The following is a 25637-nucleotide window of genomic DNA, read 5'->3' on the forward strand; positions in this document are numbered from 1 at the left end:
GAGGAATTTGTTGGGAACGTAAATGCAGGGCATCCGGCATCGTATTGGCAGATAGCTTAAAGCTTTGTTTAAGGCCGGCCGCACAGTGAAAAAGTGCATTTTTGTGGTCAAACTATCTAAAGGTGTATTTGCACATGTAAAGCGCAGGCCACACGGAAGCGAAGCGAAATAGAGGATAATAAAAACCGGCCAAGTGCGAGTCAGGTTCGCACAATGAGGGTTCCGTACTACAGTCGTATTTTTTCGACATTTATCGCACGATAATTCAAAAACTATGATGCATAAAAATAAATAAAAATCTGTTTTAGAATGTACAAGTAGAGCCCTTTCATATGATACCCCACTTGGTATAGTAATCTTACTTTGAAAGTTGAATATAGCAATATTTGTTCATCAACACACATTATTTTTTTTCTTGTGATGTGGCCATAAATTCACGGTTTTCAGATTTTTTCCCCTAATGTCTGATATAACACCTACGTACCTGCCAAATTTCATGATTCTAGGTCAACGGGAAGTACCCTGTAGGTTTCTTGACAGACCGACAGACAGACAAAAAAGTGATCCTATAAGGGTTCCGTTTTTCCTTTTGAGGTACGGAACCCTAAAAAGTAGCCTATGTCTATCATAGGCTACTTTTTATCCCGGAAAATCAAAAGTTCCCACAGGATTCTCAAAGACCCATCTGTTTAACCGATTTGTATGAAATTTGGTACAGAGGTAGCTTGCATCTCAAAAATGTAACCTTTTGGTGCTGAAAAATCAAAGAGTTAACGCATAATTTAAAAAAAAACCGAAATCGACGCGGATGAAGTCGCGGGCATCATCTAGTAGCAAATAAATAAAAGTCCACAAGATAGGTGTTCATGACATTATTTTTATTCACACAACAATAACCAATACTGAATTTCGAGTTCGCATGTAACATCCATGACGTGATAACAAGGAACTAAATTTAACACAAACTTAAAGTTGAAGAAAACTGCAACAACTTAAAGTTGAACACAAAATGCACGCCTATTTTGATAACTAACAGAAATTCGTTACCTAGGTCAAAAGTTTTCATACCATATAGGCAAGAAGGCACTGCCTGTCTTAGATATAATACTGTACAATGAACTGATTAATAAATACTAGAATTATTATAATATTATTATTAGGGCTTAGGGGTATTTAAAGTTATACATACTATACATACAACATTTATTTGGCAGTATTAATTATTATTTACCATTAAAATTACCTGTTAACGAACACTAATAATAATCAACATTTTTCACATTAGTCAGATATTTATTTAATCCTTTCAAAGAAATATAAAATAAAACAACAGAATTCGTCTTACTGTAAAAGGAAAAGTTATAAAGGAATGTAAAATGTTCATACATATCGCTTTGGACGAAGCAAAGAGGTTTCCTTCGTCCAAACTCCAAAGTGCCTTGAGTTATATAGGGTGTAACCAAAACGCTAGCAAAAACTTAACGTTATAGTTATATAGCCTCATTTTGTAGTTTTAGTGATTTAGCATTTTTCAAACCCGCAATGTATAGCGTGCAAAACTCAGGTCAATGGTCCCACCTACGACGCGGCATAAACTCCGAGTGGCCTACTTACGCAACGTTCGTTGACCTCCAGGGTCTTTTAATATAGGGTTTTTTTCGCGTTTTTTTGTGGCATCATACCAGTAATCATCAGTACTATCATCTGTCTCCGTTTTTGCTAGCGTTCTGGTTACACCCTGTATATCCCCTTTAACTCGCCGCGGCGCGGTAATAGATACTTCTCTCGATATAATAGGCTACTTGACAATTTTTTTAAGTTGGTCTTAAATGGTTAATATTTGTCCTATTATATCAAAAAAATTAACACTATATTTTTTTGCGCCCTAAAAACCGTAAAACTTTAATTTAAAAAAATATTTTTCTTAGACAGGTGAAAACACTGTCGGCCATGTTTGGCCGATAGATTATCTGTGCTCTGACGTCATGCATTTGTAAACAACAGTATAACCCACTGTTGTTTACAAATGCATGACGTCAGAGCACAGATAATCTATCGGCCAAACATGGCCGACAGTGTTTTCACCTGTCTAAGAAAAATATTTTTTTAAATTAAAGTTTTACGGTTTTTAGGGCGCAAAAAAATATAGTGTTAATTTTTTTGATATAATAGGACAAATATTAACCATTTAAGACCAACTTAAAAAAATTGTCAAGTAGCCTATTACTGACTCATCCACACCCAGCCCAAACCCTTGTACTAACAAAGCTGTAATCTTGCACAAAGGTTCCCTTTACAAAGTGACGTCATACACAAACACAATACACACACACACGAACACGCTAAACTTATAACAGCATCTCAATAAGATTTTTAGATCTATATTACTGGTAATATAAACAAGAGAAATCTTATTGAGGATAGAGCAGAACTGCAAGAAATATTACTGCAAAATTTCACTGCACGAATTTTTCTGCAGAAACCTGACATACAGAAAAAAATCGGGCGGCGAAATTTTGCAGTGCAGGTTTAATCGTTAATTCGGCCGATTTTCAATTGGCAAACAATGACAATTTTCAACAGACGAATAAAGACTTTGACCGATTTTGTATTGGAAATCGGTCAGAATATCTATTCAACAAAGTTTATTTTTAGGGTTCCATACCTCAAAAGGAAAAACGGAACCCTTATTGAATCACTTTGTTGTCTGTCTGTCTGTCTGTCGGTGTGTCAAGAAACCTACAGCGTACTTCCCATTGACCTAGAATCATGAAATTAGGCAGGTAGGTAGGTCTTATAGCTGACATTCGGGGAAAAAACTGAAAACCGTGAATTTGTGGTTACGTCACACAAAAAAAAAATGTGGTCACGAACTAATAATTAGTATTTTCAACTTTCGAAGTGAGATAACTATATCAAGTAGGGTATCATATGAAAGGTTTTCATCTGCACATTCTAAAACAGAATTTTATTTATTTTTATGCATCATAGTTTTTGAATTATCGTGCAAAATGTCGATAAAATACGACTATTACGGAACACTCGTTGCGCGAGCCTGACTCGCACTTGGCCGGTATTTTTCTTGAGTGCCTTCTCCATCTACGCGACATTGAAGAATCAATTTGTGCCCACTTGGCACACCTAAAAGGTATTATATTCAGGATTAAATTGAATGGAAAGTTTATTTGGCGATTTGAAAACCGGCTCTAAGAGGTAGGTATAAGTCATGAAAGTTTGTGATTTTCTATTTTACGTCGCCGGGCAATGTTAACTCCAATCTATCCACATGTGTAGTATAATGTAGTATCACAATACCGTCGATTCTGATGCCATTTTTTAAAGCCGAGTATTTGCATCTTTTTCTTTTCAATACTGTTAAAAAAGGACGGAAAATAGATTTAAAATTAATAGACTGTCAAGACTGGCATCCAAAGTCACGAGGTCCGACAGTTTTAAATTAAACTAAGTTTTTCCTTTTCTAATAACTTTGGAAAGAAAAAAATAGGAATACTCCTGACTTTAGTTGTAATCAGAATCAATACATACTACACAATGGCTAGTCCAGTACGATTGTGTCAACGACGGGCCGGTCGGCGTGTCAGCTGGCGTGATAGAGGCCTGACAGTGCGTCCTGCAGTGCGCGTAGACACGGTAGCGTCGCCGAGTACCCACCCGCCTTCTCCGTTTCGTTCTCTGCCCTGAAAATACAAACATTATAATTATTGTTACGATATTTTAAAACCCTATAGATTACTATTTCTTTTTAATCCTGAGGCAACTATGATTTTCCGGGATAAAGAGTAGAATATGTCAGTCCCTATGTCTTTAACTATAACCACGCAAAAAATTACGTCAATATGTCCCTCCGTTGCGATGTGATTGAAGGACAAACCAACATGCAATTTTCGTATAGTATTGAGTAGTGATAATACACACAAATGCAGCATATAATTTGTGACAACTAGTCAAAAATGTATGAACTTGTAGTGAGCAGGCAATGGATTGATCATGATGATGATGATGATAAAAGTATATGATCATTAGCAACAATTTTTTTGCTAAAGTATGACCCATGTAACCTAAATTTCACATAGGTAAAGAAGGCAAACACACTATTAATTTTCTAAAGTGTTAAAAACATGACATACCTAACATGTTGCAGATATCCATTGCTAACAATCTCTTGAATACTGGGAGGGTCTGGTCCGCACCTGTCTGGTATCTCTGGAGGCTCATATCTGTACAGCGGCCCTTCCTCTATGAGCAGCACGGGCTGCTGACCCGAGCCTCGCGTGAACTTCACTCCAGTTGAGAACTGTGTCACCTGGGACACAAAATAAATATTTTTTCATCATTTGGGAACACTATAAATAGTATATTTTTGTCCTACGCTTCTTATATTATTGGATTTATATAAAAACTAGCTATGCCCACAACTTCATTTGCATGGACTACACAAATTTCTAACCTCTGTTATACCCCCTTAGTATCTGAATTTTCAAGAATCCTTTCTTAGTGGATGTCTATGTTATAATAGCTATCTGCATGCCAAATTTCAGCCCGATTCATCCAGTAGTTTGAGATGTGCGTTGATAGATCAGTCATTTTTTCTTTTATATATTATTTAGATGTACAAATGGGAATGTTCCTATCAAATTGATTAAAGAAAAAACCAGCCAGTGTGAGTCAGACTCGCTCACTGAGGGTTCACTGCTACCTACCTTCCTGCCAAATTTCATGATTCTAAGTCAACGGAAAGTACCCTATAGGTTTCTTGACAGACAGAAAGACAGACAGACAGACAGACAGACAAACAGACAGATAGACAACATAGTGATCATATAAGGGTTCCCTTTTTCCTTTCGAGGTACGGAACCCTAAAAAGAGTTTACAATGCTTATATGTATATCTTCAAAGACCATGCAATAACCAACAATATCATTAAAAATGCAACTGAAAATCTGTGGCTACTTTAACTTGTAAAAGTTATATATAACATACTTTAGGTAAAACAGGAACTATTTCTGCTTGTTTATTTGCAACTGTTTCGGCAAATGTATTCAGAATATCCTTTGCATCACCCTCTGCAAACATAAGCTCGTCAATTAGAGCTTCTTTTTCTCTAATCTTTTGCTTTTTAGCTTCCTCTTCCATTTTTAGGATCTCTGCTCTCCGTAGCTCTTCCACTTGTTTCTCTATTTCAAGAATTTCTTCCAATTCAAGCTCTTCTCTACCTGTAAACAATTCTTTTTAGGGTTCCATACCACAAAAGGAAAAAAGGAACCCTTATAGGATCACTTCATTGTCTCTCTATCTGTTGTGTCAGTCAAGAAAACCTATAGGGTACCTCCTGATGACCTAGAACCATGTTTGGCAGGTAGATAGGTATTATAGCACAAGTAAAGTAAAAAAAACCGAAAACCATGAATTTGTAGTTACATCAGAAAAAAAATTAAAATGAACAAAATTATATTAGTATTTTCAATGTTCAAAATAATATACCAAGTAGGGTATTATATGAAAGCGCTTTATTTGTAGATTCTAAAACAGATTATTATATATATTTATGCACTTTCCTAATATTGTCAAGTGAAAAGGGCAACAGTTTTAGCAAATATCAAAAAGCCGCGCTGTTCGTTAGCATGGCAGAACAGTTTAATACTCACCTATTTTTGCTTTATTCTTCATTATAACCTCTTTGTTATCTTTCTTATATTGTTCTATCCTTTTATTTGTGGCTACAATATCTATATTATTGACTAGATTAAATATTATGGTTTCGATTTCCTCCAAATAGTCATTATACTCCCGCAATGTTGCAAAGTCTTCCTCTTTTTTGTTGAAATCTTTTAGGACCCTCTTTCTTATATCTATTTCTTTTTCTACCATAGAGTCTTCAAAGAGCTGTACTCGGAAATTGCTTCGACGCAAAGGTACATTGCAATCAGGACAGGAACCAGATCCTTTAAAAAAATATTATTTTAACCAGACTTTCATAAAACACTTCTATAAGTTAGATGCTTAGGTTAGCGTATAAAACTGAAAATGTCAATGTATCAGTTGGGTATTTGTATTAAATAATGCCAACTAGTTTTCCTTTTTAATAATTTCTTTGAACTTTAACAGTCTAATTACCTTTTAAAAATAACAAATCCACACAACTTTCACACAAAGCATGGCCACAGATGTTTACCATCAATTTTAACGATGGATTTCTATATTTCGTAGTTTTACAACGAGGACAAGCCTGGTCATCCATTGTGCCTTGTATTTGCTAACGAATTTAAAGTATTTAACAAATTGGGCAATTCAATTATTCTTAAAAAGTTTAAAAAATCTTTAATTTTTTGTTGGTTTTTTGCAGGGTCTTTTCACTCAGTACATTTTAGCCACAGTACAAAATCGCACAGGGTACATTGACTCAGACTTAGCTCGACAGATGGCACTAGTAGTAAGTTTTGTTGCCAACCACGCGCAACAGGTGGCACTACTTGTAAATTTTGTGGCCGGTCAGCAGTGTGACCGTTTGTGGCAGATTTCTGCCATTTGGGCAGATTTGGCTCTTAAATTTTAACTCTGGCAGAAAAAGCTGACGATTTAACAAAGTGGTAGATTGTGACAGATTTCAAGATTTCAGATTTCATTCCTTATTATTTTTCTAATCTATCGCCCCACTTATCTAATCTTATTATTTTTCTAATCTATCGCCACACTTACACACACACACAGTAAATTTAAAGTATCAATTATTAATCTTGGCAATCTATTTTCGTCCTTATTCAAGCAATTAGCAAGGAGTGAAATGTAAAAATTCTTAAATGTGATGGATGAATGCAATAAAAAAAATATATATATGAAAAGACATTGCTATGCTAGGAGAGTCAGACTCAGAATAATATTAATAATAAATTAAAAAGCAAATTCGTAACGTTTTTTTCTTTTTAAAAATTATACGGTAATTTACACGGTACCTATTCTTTTAGCTCATCCACCGTAATTTAATCAAGAAACACCGTATTTTTAACCTTACAACACGGTAATTCTTGATTTACATATGGAAACACTGGCACAGTCACAAATTGTCAAGTCTGTGGTCTGTGTCTATTAGAAAAAAAAAATTATTTAAGGCCTTAAAGGACTGTTATCCAGGGCCGTAAAAAAAATTAAAAAAAAAAAAAAAAAAAAAAATTATTTATTTTCAATCACTTTTTTCCGAGGTTTTCCATTATCTCATGGTGTTTATGTGATATTTTCCAACGACTTGACTTTGTTAGTTGGATTTTGATCATTCTGTTATAGTGAAGTGACTTGTGCTTTATTTTGAACTCTGACAACTCTACCGAGCAACTTTCTTTATTTCTTTGTACCTCTTTCAAGCTATTCGAAACTGCAAAGTATGGATTTACAGTGCATTGTGCTGATCGGGATGTGATGGAAAAAGCCATAAAACAAGAAAAAAGAAGAGCTCTATAAGTACCTAACTAATATAACCCCGACTACGTTTCTCGGACTACGATTTGCTGTAATAACAGAAAAAAAGTGTGTGCCCAGTTATAAAAATAAATAAAAGATTATTACCTTATTTATGTGTTTTATTGAAATTAACCATAGAAAAATAGAAATAAAAGAAAATTTAAAACCTATATATAGGTACCTATCTAGGTAGCGTATATGGTACTGTACTTATAGGGATTAGTATATATAGCAGATCCTGTAGTTGCAACTCAGCTCAATAGATGGCGTTACCAAAAATAGGGACTGATGACTCTATACCCGTATATTCAATGTACTCTGTGGTTTTTTGCTTACAACAGTCTGACACTGACATTGACATCTAACCACCTAACCACTGACAGATGCGCTTGATTGATTGATTTAAGTTGACAGTGACATTGACCTCTGACTAAGAATAAGGAGACTTGGAGGAACGCTGCCTGGAAACTTCCTCATTTGACATCAACTCAACCAAGGTGACCTCTGTTGTGGTTGGTTCTCGTGTACTTGGCCAACAGGCCTAACTCATTGGACCAACCGTTAGCCATAAAATACCTACCTTTTAGGCAGGCAAACACAATCTAGTATATACTTAGAGTAGGTATATAAACTGGTACCTATGGTAAAAAAGGATATAGTGATCTGTGACTAGTAACTTATAATCTTTTATTTCTGGTCGGTGCTTATCGTAGATAGAAAAATAGGTAGATGCACGTTTGCTTTCTCATTCGCACTAAAAAGAGAGCACTGATAAAGTTACTAATGTGATAAACAGAGACGCAGCTAACCTATTTTTTGTCCCTTATCGTGTAACTGGTTTTTTTCAAGAATACATACTTCTTCTTCTTCTAGTGCCTCTCCATTACTGAAGGTCAGCAGTCAGTTTTTTAAACTTCTCCCTGTCCATGGCTAGGCGGAATAGTTCTCCGACTGTTTTAATGCCAGTCCACTCCCTGATGTTACGTAGCCATGACTTCTTTCTTCTTCCCACCCCTCTTTTCCCAGCTATTTTACCCATCATGATTGTCTGCAGCAGGCGGTACCTATTGTGTCGCAAAATATGGCCCAGGTACGAGATCTTACGCTGCTTGATGGTTTTAACTAACTCGGTCTTTTTCTGCATCCGGGCAAGAACCTCAGCGTTGGATACTTTAGCCGTCCAGCTTATGCGGAGCATCCTGCGATACGTCCACATTTCGAAGGCTTCGATCTTTTTCCGTAAGTCCTCCACTAGGGTCCATGCCTCGCAACCATATAGAACTACGGGCCAAATGTAGCATTGCAGGAGTCTGATACGGAGTTTTAGAGAAAGTTGGCGACCACAAAGAACTTTCTTCATCTTCATAAATGATGTGCGAGCAATTTCAATGCGAACCCGGATGTCAGTGTCACTTTTCCACGAGTCTGTTAGCCATGACCCAAGATATTTGTATTTGTCAACTCTCTCCAAGATGTTATGTCCGATTTGTATTTGTGACGGCAACTGTGGCTTCCTTGAAACAACCATATACTTTGTTTTTGACACATTCATGCTTAACCCCACCCTATTACTGCACTCGTTTACTCTATTAACTATTTCTTGTAGGTCTTGTTGTGTGGAGGCTATTAGGACAGTATCGTCAGCATAACGTAGGTTATTAATCACCTGCCCATTCACAATAATTCCTAATGCGATATCTTCTAGAGCATCTTTGATAACGTGTTCAGAGTATAAGTTAAATAGTAGGGGCGATAGAATGCATCCTTGTCGCACTCCTTTTTCGATTTTAATGGCGTCTGTTTCTTCACCGTCTACCCTGATTGTTGCAGTTTGCTCCCAATACAGGTTCATGATGATACGTATGTCTTTAGTGTCTATGCCTATATCTATAAGAAGTTTCATAAGTATCTCGTGTTGAACACGGTCAAAGGCTTTTTCGTAATCGATAAAGCACAAGAACACGTCTTGTTGCATATCTCTGCATTTCTGAACCAGTACATTGAGCGAAAACTGTGCCTCCCTAGTTCCCATACCGGCTCGAAATCCAAATTGGTTGTCACTTAGTTGATCTTCACATTTTGTCCTTATACGTTGGTGTATGATCTTCAAAAAGGTTTTTAGCATGTGACTCATGAGACTTATAGTACGGAACTCCTGGCATTTTCTGGCATTCTTCTTTTTAGGTAGAGTTATAAATGTTGACTTTAGCCAATCTTCGGGAATTTTACCAGTACTATAGATATAGTTATAGTACTGTACAAGTATGGAGATATTTTCTGGTTCTAATAGTTTCAGAATCTCTACATTCACATTATCTGGACCAGTAGCCTTTCCTGTTTTTGCACTCTTTAGTGCCCACAACACTTCAGATTTTAAAATGTCAGGTCCATCCGCTTCACTCACGCTATTTGTTAACCTACGGGTGTTGTCACTATACAGCTCTCTAATGTATTGCTCCCAATGGCATTTCTTAGTTGTAGCGTCCCTAATAATGTTACCCTGATTATCTTCTAAAAGTGAATGCTGGCGCTTTTTGTGAATACCTGCCATATCTTTGACTTCTTTATGGAGACTGAACAAATCATGCTTCTTCATGAGAGCTTCTATGTGATCGCAACGCTGTTCGTACCACTCCTTCCGAGCCCAGCGCGATTCACGGCGTATTCTCTTATCCAAGGCTTTATATTTAGCTATATCTGTAGACTTATACAGGCGCCGCTCTTCTATTAGTTCTATAATTCTGTCAGTCATCCAATTTTCATTTTTAATAATCTTCGATGCTTTTAATATAGTTTTATTTATATCTGAAACTTTCTCCTTGAGACTATCCCAAATTTCTTCTTTATTCAAGCCAAGTTGCTGTCTTTTTTCGACTGCCCACTCGTTAATCTGTGTATGTACAAGTCCTTTGATGTTCAAATTTTTTAATTTATTTATGTCTACCTTGGTGTTACGCTTTTTGGGCCTATAATATTTTAGATTACATGCTAAGTCGATGATCACAGGGTTGTGGTCAGATCCTATATCTGCACCTGGGTAGGTCTTAGCTGTAGCAATGCAGTTCTTAAACCTGGTGTTGATTAAAACATAATCTATTTGGTTACGTACTATGTTATTAGCAGTGTGAGCTGGTGATGTCCAGGTATAAAGCCTTCTTGGTGGCATTTGAAATAATGTGTTTGTTATGACTAAACTCTTTTCTTGACAGAATTGCACTAACAAGTCTCCACGCTCATTTCGATCCCCAAGACCAAATTTTCCGACGATTCCGGGTACCTCGCCTTTGCCGATTTTTGCATTAAAATCCCCTAGAATAATATTGATTTCCTCATTTTTTGTGAGTGCTAATAGTTGATGTATTTCGTCATAGAAATTTTCTATCTCAGTCATCGGCTTATCCGCGGTTGGTGCATAAACTTGAATAATATTCAAGGGTCTTGGTATTGTTTTAAGTTGTAACATCATTGCACGATTAGAGAGCGGGATAAAGTTGGATATAGAAGAGTCTATGCGTTTGTCGATCATAATAGCAACACCATATGTTTCCGTGGATGCATCAGCTCCAGAATAGTACATTATCTTATCATTATTCGCTACGTCATGTTTTCCTGAATCACTCCACTTAACCTCACTTAAACCCAAAATCGAAACACCTAGTCGTTCCATTTCCATAGCTACATTTATTACTTTTTCTGGTCTTCTTAATCCTCTTACATTCCATGTGCCAATTTTCATTTTCTTTTTAAGTTTCCCCCCGGAGATTCTTAGCACCCCTGTCCCATTTAAGGGACGCCGGGAACTCGGGGCCATACCATTTCTTCCTTCTTCCATATGAACTGACTAACTAGGGAAATTAATGTCGGTGGTATCCCGTTGCCTTCCAACATCGCAGCTTGCCGCCGTTTACACCCAAGGGGTTACGCCTGCGCAAGTACTGGATCCCAAGCCCTACCTGACCCCACGTCATCAGCCTCAGAACCCTACTGAAAGCTACTGCTGCCTAGTTTCAGGTTGCAATTTACGCTCTGCAACTGAGCGTGCCTCTTCCGCCAAATGCTACCGTTCCGATTAACTAAATCTCCGCTAACACCGCCGTTAAGGTCTTCACCTGTAACCCTAGGCAGGGGACCGCGATATACCCCGCAGTACTGGGTCCCCCTCTGAACTTCGCCACCACCTGAGCCGGCCTACTAACTCACGTGATGCCCACCCCCGCGACGTGGACGCGCCAGAGAGGAGTCGCCCAAGTGAAACACAGAGAAGATAACTCTGTCCTTCCTTGTGCCGGGCTAACGGTCTTGTGTGGCCCAAGACCGAGGGCTTATAAGAATACATACAAGAAGTTGCAAAACAAACTTTGAGAATTCGTGGCGTAATTGTATTTCTCATGAGTTATTTACTGGTTTTCACATAAAAAACGATTAATACAAATATTGTTGATCGGTTAATACAAATATTAACTACTAAACAATGGTAATAATAATTGTCGTGTTATTCATCGTTACGTCGTGCTATCGATCGCTATCTCATACGCGGTTACACAGTACTTAAATCTACCTATTATTCTATCTACGGTGCTTATAATAGTGATTTGTGGCAGCGAAACGTAGTAATTATATTATTTACTCTATGTAATATGGATTATATCGTGGACTATATCAGTGTATTACTTTACTCTATGACTATATACTCTTTGGCAGCGGGCTGAAGTTGTTGACTTGTATTTTCATTTTTGATTTCTTAATTTTATAGCCGTTTAGGTGCTGCATTTCATGTTTTCCGTCTACATTGTTTATAAATATCTCTTTAAAATAGCCGAATATGAATTTAGTTGTTAGGACTGTCCTTAGGAGTCGGACGTTTAGGTTATGTGAAAGAATTCCGTATAAATATTTACAAGTTCCGATAACTTCAATATGCCCAAACATACAACGTCGGAATTACTGCGATGACCGTACGGAGAGTAGAAGACTTCCACAGTTAATGGAATTCCCTCCAATAGTGTGGCCATCGGTCATAAAGTTCATTAAAAACTGGATGTTTGCAAACTTCATTATCAGGCCCTATTTTGATTCTGAATTCACTTTAAGCGAGTTTGTTGAAGCCTCTAAATATGCTGTGCAGGTTTGTATAATGCCTTCTATCTTACAATAATAAGCTTGTAAGATTTTGAGATAGAAAACTTTATTGCACACAAAGTGAGCAAAAAATACAAAGAACCTATAAACTAAAAACAATTGTATGCAAACCGAGTTAGAAAAGTAAAAAAAATACTATAATAAGTAACTGACTGATGAAAATGTTCAATAAAGACTCTTTTAAATAAATTAAAAACAGACTATTGACAATATTTTTGAAACTGTTTCAACTTGACTGTTAACATTTTACATTACGTCATTTAACATTAGTTCAGTTAACATTTTATGTTAGGTTGTTTCAGATTGTCTCCAAAGAAGTGATTTCAAAACACTGGAGGGGCTTGTAGAGAAGGACGCCATCTCAACTCTGAAGACAGCAGTCTCCAAACTATCTGTTTCACAGAGAGAGATGCTATCAATCAATAAGGAGGATATTTTCTATGCTTTTCCTTATCAGGTAGCTAATGTTCATCTTGATGTTTCAGATGAATAGCTTGCTGTTGCCTGCTATGTGTAGATTTTTATTTTACTTTTATTCAGATACAAGTTAGCCCTTGACTGCAATCTCACCTGTTGGTATGAAGATGCAGTCAAAGATGGCAGCGGGTTAACCTGGAAGGAGTATGGCAGTTTTTATTAAAACCATACCCCTTTGGTTTCTACACAGCATCGTATAGGAACGTTCGCTTAGCGGCACAGCTTTGCCACTAGGGTGGTGACTAGCCACAGCCGAAGCCTCCCACCAGACCAGACCAGAAATTTGATATTATAAAATTCCCAACCCCTGCTGGGAATCGAACCCGAGACCTCCCACTAATAAGACCACAGCGCTTTGGTAAGCGCTATGGTCTTATTAGTGGGAGGTCTCCTGTGCCAGGGAGGTTGTTGAAATAATTGAATTAAATATAATATTATATTGGTCTATTTTGTAGCTGGTGCATTGAAAACCCATGCTTAAAAATAGGGCTATAGCTTTAGCTGCATCATCCCAATTTTAGCTTTAGAAATCTGTTTTTAGGGTTCCTTATATCCAGAGAAAAAAGGAACACTTCTAGGATCATTTTGTTGTCAGTCTGTTGTTTCCGTCAAGATCCATCAAGGGAATCAAAACCTATAGGATACTTCCCATTGATCTAAAATCATGAAATTTAGATTAGTGGAATTATTGGTAAAAATTGGGACACTGATAAAAGCCTACTTTAATACTTTACAGGTGGGAGTTATGTTTGATGAATCCGATAAGAGATGGGTTGAAATAACAATGTGCTATCATGTGCTGAGAGGACTTAAGCAGATGCAAGAAACTGGTGACCTACCACCAATTTCATTGGGGTATGTACTTTAAAAAAATTATACTTGTAATTATATTGGTATTTAAATATAATAATGGTAATAAAGGTACTTAAATAGATATTTTTACTATTGCAGTGTGCAGCCAGAATACCAAGACAAAATATTTATTCTCAACTATAGATTTATAAGAGAATTCACAAAAGGTGTTGAAGACAGCTGGTGGGTAAATATTGTGAACCATTTCCAGCCGCATTCTCTCAAGAAATCATTTTAAAATATATGATTAGTAAAAAAAGTATAATAATAATTATTCTTAGGTAAAAAATGTGTAAAATCTAATTAAAATACAGTTGTTGTTTACTTTTTGTTTTATTTTAAAATATCAATGATAAATTTTTATATAAAAAATAATGTGTATTCAACAATTTTGTAGCACCGCTAGTTCTTACTTCTGATGACTGCTCAATGTACAATAAAATAAAAATTTGTGCTTAGGTTGTTTATAATTTAAATACTATCTTTAAAAAAACCGGCCAAGTGCAAGTCAGGCTCGCGCAATGAGAGTTCCGTACTACAGTCGTATTTGTTCGACATTTTGCACGATAATTCAAAAACTATGCATAAAAATAAATAAAAATCTGTTTTAGAATGTACAGGTGAAGACCTTTCATATGATACCCCACTTGATATAGTCACTCACTTAGGTAATTATTAGTTCATGACCACAATTTAATTTTTTTGTGTGATCTAACCCTAAATTCACGGTTTTCAGATTTGTCCCCAAATGTCAGCTATAAGATCTACCTACTTGCCAAATTTCATGATTCTAGGTCAACGGGAAGTACCCTGTAGGTTTCTTGACAGACAGACAACAGTGATCCTATTAGGGTTCCGTTTTTCCTTTTGAGGTACGGAACCCTAAAAATTATCAAAATAATTTCTTGTCAGGTTGTCTTGGTACTTTTCCAACTGGAGCTAGATAATAATGTCATAAGTTGGAACGTTAACCCTATACTTTTTGATCACTACTTACTACTACTTACTACTTACTACTACTACTTTTGATCTATCAATTCTTGAAATGGGTGATCTAGCTCAATTATGTATTTCTTAGGATTTCTTGCTCAGAACACAGAACAATTCTCACCATATTGCTGTAAAGCCTCCCTTATCAATAATAAAAGTTCTTTTGTATCACCTGTAATAATAAAATAATTCATTATTATTATGTAATCCATATTTACTAATACTAATGCGAAAGTGTGTCTATCTGTCTGTCAGTCTGCTGCCTTCACACAGCCCATCTGTTTTACGAAATTTTGTACAGAGATAGCTTGCATCCTGTATAAGGCTATTTTTATCCCAGAAAATTAAATTTCCCTTGGGATTTTAAAAAAAACCAAAATCCACGTGGACAAAGTCGCAGGCAATATATATTATTATAAATACTAATTATATCATTACATAGCAATTATTGAACAAAAGAATAGTTAATATTACATACTGACCCTTCACTGGATCGTGTAAAAACCTTTTGGAAATCCCACACTGCACCTTTATAGGTCTCTGGTTCTTAATTGAATTCTCCACATCTGTACATAGAAAGATATTTTACTACAAATTAACAATCCACAACAAACTTGAAACTACTTGATACCCTCATAATAATACTGATTAATTACTATTCACTACAAATATAATTTTACAATTACATACTTAATAACAATACGAACGCTAAAATAAATTGATAACAATATTGACTACTCCTCCTACAACAGTACATTTTAGATTTTTAGCTAAAAGAGTCAGCAGATTAGAAAGGACTGGGTACAGAACTACTACTTTTATAAGTTACGCCGATGTACCTGTGCAGAAATTTTATTTTGAATGGCGTGAAATATCTCAGCCAATCATAGCGCACGTCCGCCCCGCTATTGGTTGTTGTCTACGCGCCATGTTTTGTACGCGCAAATCATGACGGAGATAGTTCGAGTCAACCTTGAGGTGAGTTTTATACGCGCCCAATATATTATATTTATAAGAGTCCCCGCAGACCACAAACTTTTTATCGGCCGATAGTTTGGTCGGTTTCTTAATGAGTATGAAGATGTATGCAAGTGCGCAAAATATAACATTACATATCTTCATACTGATTAAGAAACCGACCAAACTATCGGCCGATAAAAAGTTTGTGGTCTGCGGGATAGGCTCAAAAGTGCTAGAAACGGAGAGAGTGAAGCAGAGTGGCCTATCTATTTGAGGAGCGAGGAGTTGCGCTGCTGTACAAGACGATATTGCCCACACTATAAACTGATCCTTTTAGAACATTTGTAGACTATGCGACCGGTTGAAATGGCAATCGCACAGCTCCACGCTGACCCGATGCGGGCGAACGCGCATTTGACATGTCGACCTGTCGCGGACTATACCTACTACCTACTTAATGCCTCGAATTTAAAACATTTTATTTTATTTCTTTCTTTCTTAAGTAAAACCTCGAATCAAATTACCTCCATGAACTTTATCCAACATAGTACTCATATCAACATATTCAGTCAACCTGCTGCACAGAGCGTCCATATATAGACTGGCTCCTCCATGTACTACATCTTCAGTTGCCAGTGAAAGTGATGTCAGCCCAATAGTTTCATCATTCTCTATCAGAACACACTCGTATGCAGCGCTGGATGATTGTGTTGAATAACTGATTAATAGATTACTGTGTATTGTGTACTCTTCTATGTTGGAAATGGCTGCAAAGATTTGAGGATTTGTATGCCTGGAAAAACTTGACAGTTGACAGACAATTCCTGGAAATTTGTAGCCATATTGGCGCCGATTCTGTTGTCTTTCTCTAAACTAAAATTACAGTCTGCAACTTATTCTTTTTATTATTGCTAAAAAAGGATGGAACATGAATTTTACATTTAAAGACAAAATTTTAGTGCACTCTACAAATTTAAACAATAGGCTCGCGACTGGCAGCTAATGTCACGACGTTTGATGGTTTTAAATTAAATTTAAAACTTAAACTGTGTCTGTCCTTTTCATATTATATTAGTAAGAAGAGGATGTGAAAAGTCTAGGTGTGCTCAGAATCAGTACCATTACCTGTCTAAATTATTCCTGCACATATCCATAATGAGTACACATAGTTCTGGCTTACATTTAGCAGATTCTCTTAGTAGCCAGTTCTCAGTAACACAGTGATCTAACTCAATGTTATCAGTGGGACAATCAGTGCTTAATATGCATTTGGTGTTGATGAGCTCACAGCCGTGTCCAGCATAGAATAAAACACCTGAAAAACACAAGTAAAATATAAGCACTATCTTTTTTACATTAGTTGCTTTGGTGTTACAGGTTTATTTCTGAGACTGCATAACACTAATTTTACTGGACAAGTGTTATATAATATAACAACACTAGCTGATGCTCCCGACTTCATCAGCATAGATTTAGGTTTTAAAAATCCCATGGGGACTCTTTGATTTTCCAGGATAAAAAGTAGCCTATGTCTCCAGGTCTTTTAATTATACCCACGCAAAAAATCAAGTTGATCTGTTGCTCTTTTGCAACGTGACTGAAGGACAAACAAGCACACTTGCATTTATAATAATATGGGTAGCGATTTGTTAAGCCCTGGTTATTATACAATTGACGGAGTTCTTAATGACAAGGTTGCATGAAAATGGTCAGCTTTATATTCATAGCAGCACAAAAAGGTAGTGTAATGTTACATTGCCTATGTAATGTATATTGTCTTGACATTATACCTATGGTGCAGGCTGACCTACATGAAATAGATAAATTCATTTCATTTCTTAGAATATTGTTCATGAAACGAAAGGTTATACTCTAAAACATGAGTTATACTCAACTGTCTTTAAATCATGATATATATATCATGATTTAAAGACATATATCATGATATATATATATATATATATATTTTGGTTGACTATGATTACAATTCACAGCTGTTTGTAAGACGCAGCCAAGGATGGTGTAGATTTGCCTAGAAGATCATTCACTATTGCGTATCCTATTCTTCATTGGAGCAGTTACTTACAATAAGAATTTTCAGGTATTAATCCAATCGTTTTAATTAAAATATCCTTAAACTCGCCACTTTTAGTATTTTTCACAGTGATTGTGATAAAGCCTAATTTTCTTAAAATTTGTCCCAGCGACTCACAATCTATAGAAGGGGTAACCAATTTAGACAAATGCTCATATTTGTCATTAGCTATAAGTATTGCCACTTTAGATTCAGGGCTATAGCAAGTTAGTCCGTTAACTAAATTCATATAATTTGTGTATTGTTCAAATGTATATCCTCTACGGTCTAGGAGTTTGAGCAGCTGTTCTCCAGGTCTCTTAGGACCTTTAAATTCAATCCTAAAAATACAATAGCATATATACACACCTCAAGAAATAGTAATACTACTACTAGTTTTATGAAAACATTCCTTTTTCTTCAACCCCAAACCCAAACAATGACTGCGGATATTACTCTTCTTCTTCTTCCTTACCTTGTCCCACGCTACGTGGGGTCGGCACAACATGTCTTCTTCTTCCACTCATTCCTGTCATTCGTCAACGTATTATCCACCTCTTTTTCACGCATATCCTCTTTCACGCAATCCATCCACCTTTTCTTTGGTCGTCCTCTCCTTTTTTATTACTCTATTCTTTGGATATATAGTTATTCCTTAATAGCCGGAATCACTAGCATTCCCAACACATAATTAAGTATCCGATAAAAACAAGAAAGCTTTAAATGCTTACTTCAGATCTGCTAACTTAGCAATTCTTTCACAAACCTCTATACTTAGGTTAGACGCGTATTTTTGTTCTTTAATAGATAAAACTTGTAAAAGAGGCTTTGGATAAGACATTTTGAATTCTTATTAAAATCCTCATAACACATCACTCATTATTTTTTGTTGTTTTAAAGCAAAACCGAACAAAGAAACCGAACTAAATCACCAAAATATTTGTGTTTTTGAAAGATTTTTGAGTTTTTGACAGCACTGACTTGGATTGGATTGGAGTGAGTAAATCCTCGGGGCGATTGTCTAAAACCTGCATCAATCATTATTACAATCTCAATTGTTCTGATTGGCTGACTTTGTGCGATTCTTGTTGCAACAATGCATTGTGGCCAATAGTGAGCGAGCATTAACCAATCCGAGATGATTGCGATCGTGACATTGTAGCTGTCAAACAACCGCGGTAGGGCCACAGGTATACATATTAATCTATGGAGTAAATCTAAAATCCTATACTACCCATCCTATACCCTAGGCCCTAGCTGCCTTTTGTTATGGTTTATGGTTGACTGATATCCAGGGCCGTAAAATAAATCCGAATACCACGGATGGGTAATTTATTATCAATGGTTAACAAATAAACTATTAATAAACTTAAATCTAAAAAAAAACCAGGTAAAATAAATTAAAATAAAACCAGGTAAATGGAACCCAGAGCCGTAAAAAAGCCATGTAAATGGTTGTTAGTTGTCACTTGTCACTTAATCAAAAATGGCGATTGGAGTGGATAGTTCGAAATGGAAACCTAGGAAATTTAAAGGAACTCCCGCTGGTAGAGCTAGAAATTTAGTTGGTTTAGGTATTGTGAGTGTCGGTGTTTTAATTGGTGCATTTTACCAGTAAGTTAGTCCAAAGAATGTCTTAAATATAATAGAAAAATACATTTGTTTACCCTAGAACTAGATGACAGATGCTGGTTTTCTTCAATAATTTACTCAAATGAATATTTCAGGTTCTCTGATGTAACAAAGAATTACAGAAAAAAATTGGAGATAATTTACCAGGACCCGATTGAAGAAGTAGAAAGAAAGCTTATGATTGCTGGCGGACTTCCGAACAGATCCGGCGATACTATAAGACGTTTATTGGAAGAAGAAGCGAGACCAGATAGGCCAGATAAATAATGATTAATGAATTATAGAATATATTATGTAATATATACAGATATAGTTAAAGTGTTAAGATGTTATAAATTATTTAGTTATTCAAATAGACTGTTTTTGTTTGCCAGTGAATGCCTAACAAAGTAGTAAGCAAATATTTCTCGACTGAAACTGGGATGGATGACAGTCTATCCGACTTTCAGGAAAAAAAGAAGTATAACACTGGTCCAAAAAATGTGAAGAAACCTAGAAATATTAAGAAACCAAAACGTACACGAGGCCAGAAAGATATACGAGCGCTGATCAAAAAACAAGAAAGTGATGTGTTGTCATATTCAAAGGATTTTAATAAAATATGCAAGCAAGCAGGTGTTGATGTTGATTCTGAGGAGCTACAACTAGCTATTGCACTATCTAAGTCACACCATGATGTAAAGAAAGAGAATAGCTCAGATATAGAAACTAACAGCACTGAGCATTTGACATCTGGACAGAGAATATTAAAAATAAAAACAACATTACAAGAGTATGGATTCAGAGTTCCCAAAACAAAAATAACAAACACAAATAGAAGAAAAAGATACAAGAAACAGTATAAACTACTGCTGACATCTGAAACTGAAAGGCAACAGATTATCTCTGATAAGTATTCTGAAGTATTAGCGAGAAACATCTTTAAAACTCCTATAAAAGTCTTTGAGCGGGATTATTCTGACAAAGAGCTATATTACAAAGCAACAAATATTGCTTACGAGCATATAAAAAATAATGATGTTTACTATGTAACAGATTTATTTGATAAATCATGTCATAAAAATACTCTTTTAAGAAATTGGTCTGAAATACCTGGTAGACCCTTAAGTCCTACAGTTGAAGTCATTGATATCAACTTTGATAACATAATATGCAACCAACATGAATTAGATTGCATATTAAGTGGAACAATATTTGCAGCACAGCAAATAGTTACTAATAAATACCGTGATATTGTACATAATAATAGTACTACTATAGATAAAACTGTCCAATTGAGACTTCATGAATCTAAACCCTTAGAAAATGAAGCTGGGCACATAGATAATATAAATGGTATTAAATTAACCCCAGAAAATATTACATTAAAAGAAACATATTGTTACACAAACTTAAATACTATGTCAGTCTCACAGGTAAGATGTGTTTCTCCAGATCTTTTTGATGATGAAGTATATGCAGTAATGGAATCCCAAGATAATGATGTACATCTTTCTGGACTAACACTATCAAAGAGTGACAATATTCATACATATTGTATGGATTTAACAGAGTGTGTAAATATTGACTCTTCTGATTTACTTGCTAAAACAGAGCTACATACTAATAATAAAATTAATATCAATAACAGGAAGTCCATTGATTTGATGGAAATAACTGAATGTGTTTCTTCTACTAGCTCAAAACAAATAAATATTGAAAACATTGACCTCACACAGAGCTCAAATGAGTCAAATAAACAAAATGATAACATTTACTCTCAAAATGAAAATATTGAAGTTATGGATCTTACTCAAGTTAAGAATTATGATCCATTGTCAGAGAAAATAAATTATACTAAAAAAGACTATTCTCTTGATGATACAATAATACTGGTGGACGATGATACAACAAAACTAGTGAACGATAATTTGAAAATGCAGCCACAAAAGCAAAATTTGACTCTCTTAGAGAGAGACCTCCCTGAATTAATATGTATAGATGATGTTAACGATGGTGAAATTGACTCCAGTACTGAAAACTGTAAAGACCAAAGCTATCAAAGCTCAAGTAATAGTTTCAAAGATCATTTATACAACAAATTCTATGAAAGCATCCATGGTTATAAAAGTACACTTAAAAATATAGGAGAAGTTAGTGAATATGTAAATGAACTAGTTGAATATCAACCAGATGAATTAGATTTAACTCAGAGTTCTAACTCATCACAAGGAAAAACATCGACAAATCAACCTAATTCAAATTATTCAACTAGTCTTGGTAAAAGAGACAATATATCAATAGATTATGATGAAATCAATAATGATATTGATAGTGAATCCATAAACTCTTTAAAATCTAATGATTGTAGATATGGAAGTTATTCATTAGAAAAGGAAGCTAGTAAATCCAACAACAATAAGAGTTCAGAAGTATTTGAAATTTCAGACAAAGAATTTAACTATTCTTTACATCAGTCTACACATGTGAATTTCGACTTCAGAGATGTTTCAGTTATGAATGACTTTTCATACAATAAAAATCATTCAGCACGAGAAAGCAGTCATAACTCTACAACAAAGAAAAGATCATTGAGCGAAAGTAACTTGCATAAAGAAAATTTTATAAGCCCCCATAAAGAACAGTCTCAATCACAAAAACTAAATTTCAATAGTGAAACATTTAATGTAATAATAATGCCAAAAGAAAATACTAAGAATATATTAAATACACCTAAAAATGGTGAGTACATAATAAAAACGAATGAAGTAACTCCTATGCTGGACTATGCATCCATGTCTACACCTGAAAGACACAAGGAATTGGAAAAATATGGACTCAAACCTTTTAAGAGAAAAAGAGGTATAGGTTCTAAATAACTATTTAGCTGTGCTTTCACAATTTTTTTGATACATCAAGTGATGATTTTGTAATCCAGATCTATTTTCTCTTACAGCTATTCAATTACTAACATATGTGTACAATCAAACTCACCCAGTAGTAGAATCGCATGATGATTGTCCATCACCATCAAAACGGCAAAAGAGGGATGATGTAGATGAAAAATGTAGTTCACCAAAAAAGACATCTAAAAGTGAACCTTTAGATTCTATAAAAAATATATCTAAAGCTTCTGTTAAACCTATAGAACCCATGCATGAAGTGAATAAAGAGAATGACTTGTATGCTATTACAACTGAAAAGCCAGATATCAGAAATATTGAATGCAATACCGAAGATTGGTTCTTTCAAAAAAGAGAGAAAGCTAAGGTATTATAATATAATTTAAATGGATGTGTTTTCTGAAAAAAAAATGCAAATTGCTAATGCGCCATTTTAGTGGTGTCAGCACTAGACTGAAGTTTCGAGCTGATGGTATATTTTCACTTAAAGATTTGTCAAATGACGTCATTTCGATGTTAATGAGACATGGTCCCAGCGCAATAGCAATTTTCCGGACTTATACTCACAATCTAATTATTAGTGCTAATTCCTAATTTCCTAATAATTAGTGTTAATTACATTTTGTTTTACTTTACTGCCTTTTAAAGTCATAACATCATTGTACCTAAATCTTTTGTACTAGCCAGTTGTTAACGTTTATGCTATGTGTCCTTTAATCATAAATCCTTTTGTATGTAAATACTTGTGTATGTGTAAATGTTGTTGGTTAGTCAAATAAAATAAAATAAAAAATAAAATAAAATAAAATCAAGTCAACATTGAAATATGTTTTATGACTGATATATCATTTCCGAATAACGACACGTTACGTTATATAAAACATATGGTTTCGTTACCATAACAGAATAAAATTGTAAACTACACCCCAGTGGTGTCCTTGACAACACATGAAAAGTATTATTAAAAATTAAAAATGTCGCATCGCAAAAGAAATATCCGCATATTTATTTTGCAATGTGACATGTCATTTTCCATGTACATATTATTCAAGTCAAAGTCAAAGTCAAATGATTTATTCAAAATAGGTAATTAATAACGCTTTTTGATGGTCAGATGTTGGATTTCTAAGATATAGTGGTGATAATTACGCAAACTTAAAACTAAAGCTACGAGGGTTCCAATTCCAATATTATTACCTCATTTTTGACTTGATTATGGGCTGGAATGTATTTTCAGAAAATATTCGTCCATATTATATTACTGACACATTATGTCACTATTGAATTAATTATGTTATTCATTTCAGCTGCATTCATGTAGGGTCCCTTTACATGTTGCTTTCCACAACTATGTGTCATGTCGGTGGCGACTGAGGGAGGCTATATTGCGTTATGAACCTGTGAACATTGATGTTATACATAAAGACCTGGTTGCCACTGGATACAGGTACAATCCTAAGGTATGAATTTGCTTTACTGTGTTTAACTTAAACTGTGAATATTACTATTTTGTATTATGTCTCTATTTATTTACTTAGGTGGCTTAGGAGAGGAGACTCGTCTCAGTAGTGAACCGGCGTTGGGTTGATCTTGATGATGATGGTGAATAATATAAACTAGAAAAAACTATGGTCCTAGAATTGTACCCTGCACTGGCCCAATTATTATTTTTTTCGGAAAAATAATGGTTTCATTAGAAATTATTAAAAGATATCTTATTTTATTAGTTTAGTATTACGTGACAGGTCGAGATGGCAATCGGGGCCCTCCCGCACAGCCCCCACGCTAACCCGGTAAGGGCAAGCGCGGGTGACGTACGGGTGTGTGGGGCGTCCCCACGCCTCATACCCCGATTGCCATTTCGACCTGTCGCAGACTAGTAATCTCTCTACTGTTATGGCAAGAAACACTAGACTTTTTTTGTCTTACAGGATATACTAAAATTCATGGATAGAAAATGCATCACAGTGAAAACGGCTGACAATTCGAGAAATAGAAAATCATAGCATTTGTAATTATGTTTTTAAAATTAGATCTAGATAACTTGCAATGTAAATAATATTTATTTTATTACATTAATTACAAAAATGTTATTCAGATTTTCAATTACAATTCATAATCACATCAAAAGTACAGGGAAATGTAATCACTTAAGTATTACTTATTTACTAGATAATATTACCTGTTACTTCCCACACCGGGATGTAGGTTATATAAAATTCCAGTGAGAACTCTTGATTTTCCGGGATAAAAAATTAGCTTATCTCCATAAAAAATTTCGTTAAAATCATCCCCATTTGATGTATGATGGATTAGTGGAATAACCCCAATAAAACAACAATGAAAAGGTAACACACAGACAGACAACTGACTGAACTGATTAAGATATAACTTTCAACAGTGCGCGGCCGAAAGTAATGTACATCGGCCTTTAGAATGACATTTCGGCTTTGTAGAGCGTTCTCTCTGTCACCCATTATACCTTTATGACGTTTTTTCGGTCTCAACAAAGGGACAGCGCTCTAAAAATCTGCTATCTCCTTCTAAAGGTCGGTGTACTTTACTTTCGGCAGCGTACCTACTGTATGTTCTTTTATTCAGATAGCCCTAATCTTACCTGGTGGTATATGACGATGTGAGGTGTTGAAGATGGAAGTAGGCTCCCTGGTTATGGCGCAGTATTTATTACAATCATCCCTAAATGTTTTTTATGCGGCATCTTACGCCATATCGCTTGTGGTTGCACGGCTTTGCCTTACTACACATTGGCACCGATTCCGTTGTTTTTCTCTAAACTAAATTTACAGTATCTGCATCCTTTTCTTTTTAACAATGCTAAAAAGGGACAGAACATGAACTTTACATTTAAAAGCTCTAAATTTTAGTGCACTCTACAAATTTAAACAGTAGGCTCGCGACTGTGCGCTAAAATCATGGGTTAACCATCTAAAAATTAAATTTAAAACTGTCAAACTGCATCTGTCCTTTTCATATTACATTAGTAAGAAGAGGATGCAAATACTCTAAAATTAGGTTATATATATATAGGTAGGTGCTCAGAATCAGTACCATTATCAGCTTCATAAAACACGATTTTTGTTCGAAATAGCCCTCCTACAAGTATTAATTTAGGTCAATGAGTAAATAAAACAAATATG

The 25637-nt window shown here is 35.3% G+C and overlaps 3 protein-coding genes across 6 annotated transcripts; 1 reads left to right on the plus strand and 2 right to left on the minus strand.

The window, feature by feature from the left end:
• Positions 1 to 865: 865 nt before the first annotated feature.
• Mat1 (CDK-activating kinase assembly factor) lies at positions 866 to 7825 on the minus strand. The gene is made up of 7 exons (XM_034970241.2): positions 7795 to 7825; positions 6136 to 6351; positions 5667 to 5963; positions 5002 to 5234; positions 4149 to 4324; positions 2228 to 3698; positions 866 to 1798 (listed from the first exon to the last, which is right to left on the minus strand). The coding sequence occupies exons 2-6, from the start codon at positions 6257 to 6259 to the stop codon at positions 3599 to 3601; spliced, it is 930 nt and encodes a 309-aa protein (XP_034826132.1). The 5' UTR covers positions 6260 to 6351; positions 7795 to 7825; the 3' UTR covers positions 866 to 1798; positions 2228 to 3598.
• A 4506-nt stretch (positions 7826 to 12331) lies between these two features.
• On the minus strand, positions 12332 to 18966 carry LOC117983627 (mucosa-associated lymphoid tissue lymphoma translocation protein 1-like). Of its 4 annotated transcripts, none has more exons than XM_069499465.1 (7): positions 18697 to 18966; positions 17978 to 18306; positions 17017 to 17206; positions 16416 to 16684; positions 15414 to 15497; positions 15053 to 15103; positions 12332 to 13004 (listed from the first exon to the last, which is right to left on the minus strand). In XM_069499465.1, the coding sequence occupies exons 1-7, from the start codon at positions 18804 to 18806 to the stop codon at positions 12901 to 12903; spliced, it is 1137 nt and encodes a 378-aa protein (XP_069355566.1). In that variant the 5' UTR covers positions 18807 to 18966; the 3' UTR covers positions 12332 to 12900. The 4 variants fall into 4 exon arrangements, 3 of the variants coding, with proteins under 3 accessions (XP_069355566.1, XP_069355568.1, XP_069355567.1); XM_069499467.1 differs by lacking the exon at positions 18697 to 18966 and adding an exon at positions 18441 to 18647; XR_011236900.1 differs by having other exon boundaries at positions 12868 to 13004; positions 14956 to 15103.
• An 859-nt stretch (positions 18967 to 19825) lies between these two features.
• mus312 (mutagen-sensitive 312) lies at positions 19826 to 24572 on the plus strand. The gene is made up of 4 exons (XM_034970185.2): positions 19826 to 22438; positions 22533 to 22846; positions 23787 to 23939; positions 24411 to 24572. Exons 1-4 carry the CDS (start codon positions 19975 to 19977, stop codon positions 24483 to 24485), a joined length of 3006 nt encoding a protein of 1001 aa, XP_034826076.1. The 5' UTR covers positions 19826 to 19974; the 3' UTR covers positions 24486 to 24572.
• Positions 24573 to 25637: the final 1065 nt, after the last annotated feature.

The sequence above is a fragment of the Maniola hyperantus genome, chromosome 7 (assembly GCF_902806685.2).
Source record: "Maniola hyperantus chromosome 7, iAphHyp1.2, whole genome shotgun sequence".
Taxonomy (NCBI): domain Eukaryota; kingdom Metazoa; phylum Arthropoda; class Insecta; order Lepidoptera; family Nymphalidae; genus Maniola; species Maniola hyperantus.

What these genes read in the sequence shown, in the direction of transcription:
- LOC117983627 (XM_069499465.1), bottom strand. Translation starts at nt 18,806, where the DNA reads ATGTCTTATCCAAAGCCTCTTTTACAAGTTTTATCTATTAAAGAACAA. An exon ending in AATACCTGAAAATTCTTATT is followed by an intron (nt 17,207 to 17,977) that starts GTAAGTAACTGC and finishes TGTGTTTTTCAG; the next exon opens with GTGTTTTATTCTATGCTGGA. An exon ending in TGCAGGAATAATTTAGACAG is followed by an intron (nt 16,685 to 17,016) that starts GTAATGGTACTG and finishes AAGTTTTTCCAG; the next exon opens with GCATACAAATCCTCAAATCT.
- Mat1 (XM_034970241.2), bottom strand. Translation starts at nt 6,259, where the DNA reads ATGGATGACCAGGCTTGTCCTCGTTGTAAAACTACGAAATATAGAAAT. An exon ending in GGATTTGTTATTTTTAAAAG is followed by an intron (nt 5,964 to 6,135) that starts GTAATTAGACTG and finishes ATTTTTTTAAAG; the next exon opens with GATCTGGTTCCTGTCCTGAT. An exon ending in TAGTTCCTGTTTTACCTAAA is followed by an intron (nt 4,325 to 5,001) that starts GTATGTTATATA and finishes TTTGTGTCCCAG; the next exon opens with GTGACACAGTTCTCAACTGG.
- mus312 (XM_034970185.2), top strand. Translation starts at nt 19,975, where the DNA reads ATGCCTAACAAAGTAGTAAGCAAATATTTCTCGACTGAAACTGGGATG. An exon ending in AAAAAAGAGAGAAAGCTAAG is followed by an intron (nt 22,847 to 23,786) that starts GTATTATAATAT and finishes TATTCATTTCAG; the next exon opens with CTGCATTCATGTAGGGTCCC. An exon ending in GATACAGGTACAATCCTAAG is followed by an intron (nt 23,940 to 24,410) that starts GTATGAATTTGC and finishes TTTGTCTTACAG; the next exon opens with GATATACTAAAATTCATGGA.